Genomic DNA, 5,367 nt, shown 5'->3' with positions numbered 1-5,367 from the left:
TTGTTAGCTAGACGATGGCATGGTGATTCGGAGAGGAGAAATCTTGTTCTTGCCAGACTTTTTTTTGTTGGATTCTTTTTTTTCCTAGTATGTTTTCCTCTGCTCCTGGTTGTTCTAGATGAGATTTCTCATTTGAGAAAAAATCCCTCTTAAAATTTGCAATTTACATTTAGATCTGCTGGACGTTTTGTCACCATTAATATGTCATCGGATGGCTGCGAATGAGTGGGAATACGTGGCACACTTTTCCAGTCGAGAATCTAGGCTGAGTTATAATCGTGGTGCCACGTGGCCCAATCACAAGACGGAGCTGTAACCCAGAAATCGGTATATAAGATTTTAGGTGGAGCTAAAATTATTTAGCTGAACTCTAGCTCCAGGAGTTGGAGCTAGAGCTAGAGAGCTGTGCCAAACAGGCCTGTAAGGCATCGATTGATATTTGTGGAGGGTTGTTTCACAATTTCTCCAAATTTCGGAGATCTCCCCGCAATTTGGACTGGAAACGATCACTCGCTCCCTTGTCCCCTATCCTCTCGCCGCTGGGGCGCTGGGCGCTGCCTGCCGCCTCCAATGGCTAAACCCCTCCTCCTCCCCGCTACCGTCGCGGCGGCAGAAGCAGCTCGCCTCCCCTCCCGCCTCGCCGTCGGCGCGGCCCCGCCATTCCGCGTCCTCCCCTTCTTCCTCTGCCCGCCGCCTCAGAGCCGCAGCCTCTCCTTCTCCCCCGTCTCCGCCGTGTCCACGGCCGGCAAGCGCGGCAGGTCGCCGCCGCCGCCGCCGAGCCCAGTCATCAGCGAGGGCAGGGATGACGAGGACGCCGCCGTCGGCCGCCCCGTGTGCCCCGGCTGCGGCGTGTTCATGCAGGACGCCGACCCCAACCTGCCCGGCTTCTTCAAGAACCCCTCCCGCCTCTCCGACGACGAGATGGGGGAAGACGGGTCGCCTCCTCTTGCCGCCGAGCCTGATGGATTTCTTGGAGACGACGAGGAGGACGGTGCGCCGTCGGAATCTGATCTTGCCGCCGAATTGGACGGTCTGGACAGCGATTTGGATGAATTTCTTGAAGAAGAGGATGAGAATGGAGAGGATGGGGCGGAGATGAAGGCTGACATAGATGCCAAGATCGATGGCTTCTCGAGCGACTGGGACTCGGATTGGGATGAGGAGATGGAAGACGAGGAGGAGAAATGGAGGAAAGAACTGGATGGTTTCACCCCACCGGGAGTTGGGTATGGAAAGATCACTGAGGAGACACTCGAGAGATGGAAGAAGGAGAAGCTGTCCAAGTCCGAGAGGAAACGCCGGGCACGGGAAGCCAAGAAGGCCGAGGCCGAGGAGGACGCCGCTGTGGTCTGTGCCCGGTGCCACTCACTGAGGAATTATGGGCATGTGAAGAATGACAAGGCTGAGAATTTGATCCCGGACTTCGATTTCGATCGGTTCATATCGTCCCGTCTGATGAAACGTTCAGCTGGCACACCGGTTATCGTCATGGTAGCGGATTGCGCGGACTTTGACGGCTCATTCCCAAAGAGGGCTGCCAAGTCGCTGTTCAAGGCGCTCGAGGGGCGGGGAACTTCTAAGTTGAGTGAAACGCCAAGGCTTGTTCTTGTTGGAACGAAGGTGGATTTGCTGCCATGGCAGCAAATGGGAGTGAGGCTGGAGAAGTGGGTGAGAGGCCGAGCTAAGGCTTTCGGAGCACCAAAGCTGGATGCTGTTTTCTTGATCAGTGTTCATAAGGATTTGTCTGTCAGAAACTTGATCTCATATGTCAAGGAACTAGCCGGGCCCCGTAGCAATGTTTGGGTGATTGGTGCACAGAATGCTGGGAAATCCACTCTAATTAATGCATTTGCAAAGAAACAAGGTGTCAAAATCACAAGGTTGACTGAGGCTGCTGTGCCAGGAACTACATTAGGAATCTTGAGAATAACAGGTGTTTTGCCAGCAAAGGCTAAAATGTATGACACTCCTGGCTTATTGCATCCATATATAATGTCAATGAGATTAAACAGTGAGGAACGCAAGATGGTTGAAATTCGGAAAGAACTCCGGCCAAGGAGCTTCAGGGTGAAGGTAGTTTTTTAGTCTATTACATTTCTACTAATCATGTTATTTCCTTGTAAAAGTACTTGACCTATTAATGACTAACTATTGCCTATATAGAACAGTTTATCTACTGGGGTTCATAGCTAGAAATGACTTATCTCATTCAATCTGTTGTGCCAATAGTCTCATTTTGTTTGAAGCGAAACAGTATCCTCAAGCTTTTGTTAGTCCTTTATTAGCTTTGTGGTCACTGCTCAAGCTTGAAATGTATAAATATAGACACATGACAAAATCTGAACATGTGCAAGTTCTCCACTCTGTATCACTTTAAGGCTTAATGTCGTACTTGTAGTTACTCCTAGGTTCCTTTTGTAGTAACTTATTAATATTGATGAAATTGTGTACTAGTGATAGTATAGTTTATCACACATTAAACAGTGTCGGTCAGAGGTAGTACTATATTTTGACTTTTGAAACACTTTGCACTGAGTATCCCTTGGATGGTTTAGTGACCTAAACTTGTACTATCAAACACTTCACACATTAGCAGCCTCTATCAGTCCTCAACTCGTACTATCAAAGTTTCAAACATTATGGTTGTCCATACTTCTATGTTGTGTCATGATCTGTGAGATTCCGTTGATCCCTCCAATGGTTGTAAAATGTTTCAGGCAGGACAATCTGTACATATTGGAGGTTTAACACGACTTGATGTGTTAAAAGCTTCAGTCCAAACTATCTACATAACTGTTTGGGCATCTCCTAGTGTGTCCCTCCATCTGGGGAAGACTGAAAATGCTGAAGAACTGCGGGACAAACATTTTGGCATCAGACTTCAGGTATGCCCAACAGTACATTTAATTATAGAATATAGAGTAATTTACTATATTTAATGGGAACATAATACTTGAAGATTACATCAAAGTAAGGCTATTCTATGGAACGGTAGTGTATCCCACATGCTAGTCGAATAAACAAGCACATGTGAAATTCTGGTTGTCTAAAATCTAAGGGTTAAACACCTGTTGCACAGACAAAGTTCTGTTAATTTTTTGAAGAGCACTGCCGGTGCTACCACTGCTCTATTATAAGTGTTTATGTAGTTGGGTTATTATCACTGACAAGAGAAGCATTGGAACAAAAATAAACATACTTTTTCCATCTTTGTCAAACTGATTTATATGCTGTTGTTATTCAGCCACCGATCAGGCCAGAGCGAGTCGCCGAATTAGGTCACTGGACGGAAAGACAGATTGATGTGTCGGGGGTCAGTTGGGATGTGAACAGTATGGATATTGCTATTTCGGGGTTAGGCTGGTATTCCTTGGGCCTGAAAGGAAATGCCACAGTTGCGGTGTGGACTTTCGATGGCATTGATGTGACACAGCGTGATGCGATGATTCTTCACCGAGCTCAGTTCCTCGAAAGGCCTGGATTTTGGCTACCCATCGCCATCGCCAATGCTATAGGTGAGGAGACCAGGAAGAAGAATGAGAGAAGGAAGAAGGCTGAGCAAAGAGATGATCTCCTTTTGGAAGAAAGCGCCGAGGATGATGTGGAGGTGCTCATATAGTTTGACACATGACTCACTAGGAAACATATTTTTCAAGTTGATCAATGAGAAATCATTTTCAGGATAGAAAGTAGAAGCATACATTTGTTGTTAAAAGAATAGTTCTTGAATTTCTTTAGCGAGAGGCAGCCCCTGAGTGTAATAGGTAATCTTTGTGTGAGAATGTTTACTTGGAATGGAAACATTTGTTTTGTAGCAATAGGCATCGATGAAAGTTTTATATATTCCTTGTTTATTACTCGCTCCATTTCATATCATATTATAATGAACTTTTTTCTTAATCAAACTTATTAAATTTACCAAGTTAATAGAAAAACAAAGCAACATGTTCAACACCAAATAAACGTATTGTTTTGTGAATGTTAGCATTTAATAAAACTAATTTGATGTTATAACAATTGCTATATTTCTCTAAAAACTTATTAAAAATGGATGGAGTATTTCTTAGTCCGAGCACATATTCTGAACTGGCTATGTTTGTCTTTTTCTGGGAACGATTACTGGAAACTGTCTGTTAATCTTTGTCAAAGCAGTGTATGGTTCGATTCAAGCCTAAGTTGAAGCCCCGAAGACAAAGATCCAGTTGAAAGGGGAATAGCTCTTTTGTAAGCTCACTATCCTCTCCAGTTCTCCATTGCATTGATGTGAATCGTCTATGTTTTGATCGGGTTGATAAGACGACTGCAACGAGACAATTCTATAGGAGGAATGTTGGAAGTCCATCTTTCCCTTTCATCCTATGAAATCTGATATAGTGGTGTGATCAATTTGTTAAAGAAGTTACTTGCTACACTATGAAGTATGAACAGAAAAAATATAACTTGTCAATGAAATGTGGGAGTTGATTGAAACTTGGAACTTTTCAATACTACACGAGTTTCATCAAATATCTACATAAATCATATATCATTATCATAAGGAGTTACCTCTTTTTTTTTTCCTTATTGGCATGCAAGACGCACATTATATGCTTAAGAGATAGTAGAAACTAGCAATATATTCATGCCCTAACCAAATTTATAGGCCTTTAATATTTGTTTGCTATCAGGCGTAGCCAAAATTTAAACTTTTAAACTTAATTTTAGAGCTAATTTAGGGATTTATCGTCTATTTCCTCGAATTGACTTTATAAACCATCAAATTGACCTGGTTGCTTCATTCACGTAATGTCGGCTTACCACAGTAAAAACACATTGGTCTCGTTCTTTTCTCCAACAAGAGTTGGATGAAGATTAAGATTTTCATGGCACGCTTTTCAAACTGCTAAATGGTGTGTTTCGTGAGAAAACTTTTTATATGAAAGTTGCTCTAAAATATCATATTAATCTATTTTTCAAGTTTGTAATAATTAAAACTCAATTAATCATACGTTAATACCACCTCATTTTACGTAAAAACTTCATCTTCATATATTCAGGAGAAAAAGAACACCACCATTGTGCGTGACTAATTTGGATGGAACCATACACCACAACTCACAGTATCAATGGTACCAAGGGGTCGTTTGATTCATTACTTCACCTTGTCAAGTCACACCTTAGTTATGCCATAGTCTGTTATGTAAATGTTTGTTTCACTGTCATAACTTAGGCTGCATTAGTTTTTTTGTTTGGAGAAAGACTTTCAGCGCAAACGAAACGAGAAATTAATTATTAACCACCATAAACTTGAAAGATAGATTTCATGACCATACTTTTGTGCCATGCCACACTTCGTTAGGCGTGGGAAACTTAGATACCAACCAAACA

General features: G+C 42.8%; 1 protein-coding gene across 1 annotated transcript; it reads left to right on the top strand.

Annotated features, from left to right (window-relative positions):
• The first annotated feature begins 479 nt into the window (after window positions 1–479).
• On the top strand, window positions 480–3,857 carry LOC127777952 (GTP-binding protein BRASSINAZOLE INSENSITIVE PALE GREEN 2, chloroplastic). The gene is made up of 3 exons (XM_052304574.1): window positions 480–2,073; window positions 2,718–2,885; window positions 3,245–3,857. The coding sequence occupies exons 1-3, from the start codon at window positions 571–573 to the stop codon at window positions 3,617–3,619; spliced, it is 2,046 nt and encodes a 681-aa protein (XP_052160534.1). The 5' UTR covers window positions 480–570; the 3' UTR covers window positions 3,620–3,857.
• Window positions 3,858–5,367: the final 1,510 nt, after the last annotated feature.

The sequence above is a fragment of the Oryza glaberrima genome, chromosome 6 (assembly GCF_000147395.1).
Source record: "Oryza glaberrima chromosome 6, OglaRS2, whole genome shotgun sequence".
NCBI lineage: Eukaryota > Viridiplantae > Streptophyta > Magnoliopsida > Poales > Poaceae > Oryza > Oryza glaberrima.
This window is presented reverse-complemented; position numbering and strand designations above follow the sequence as displayed.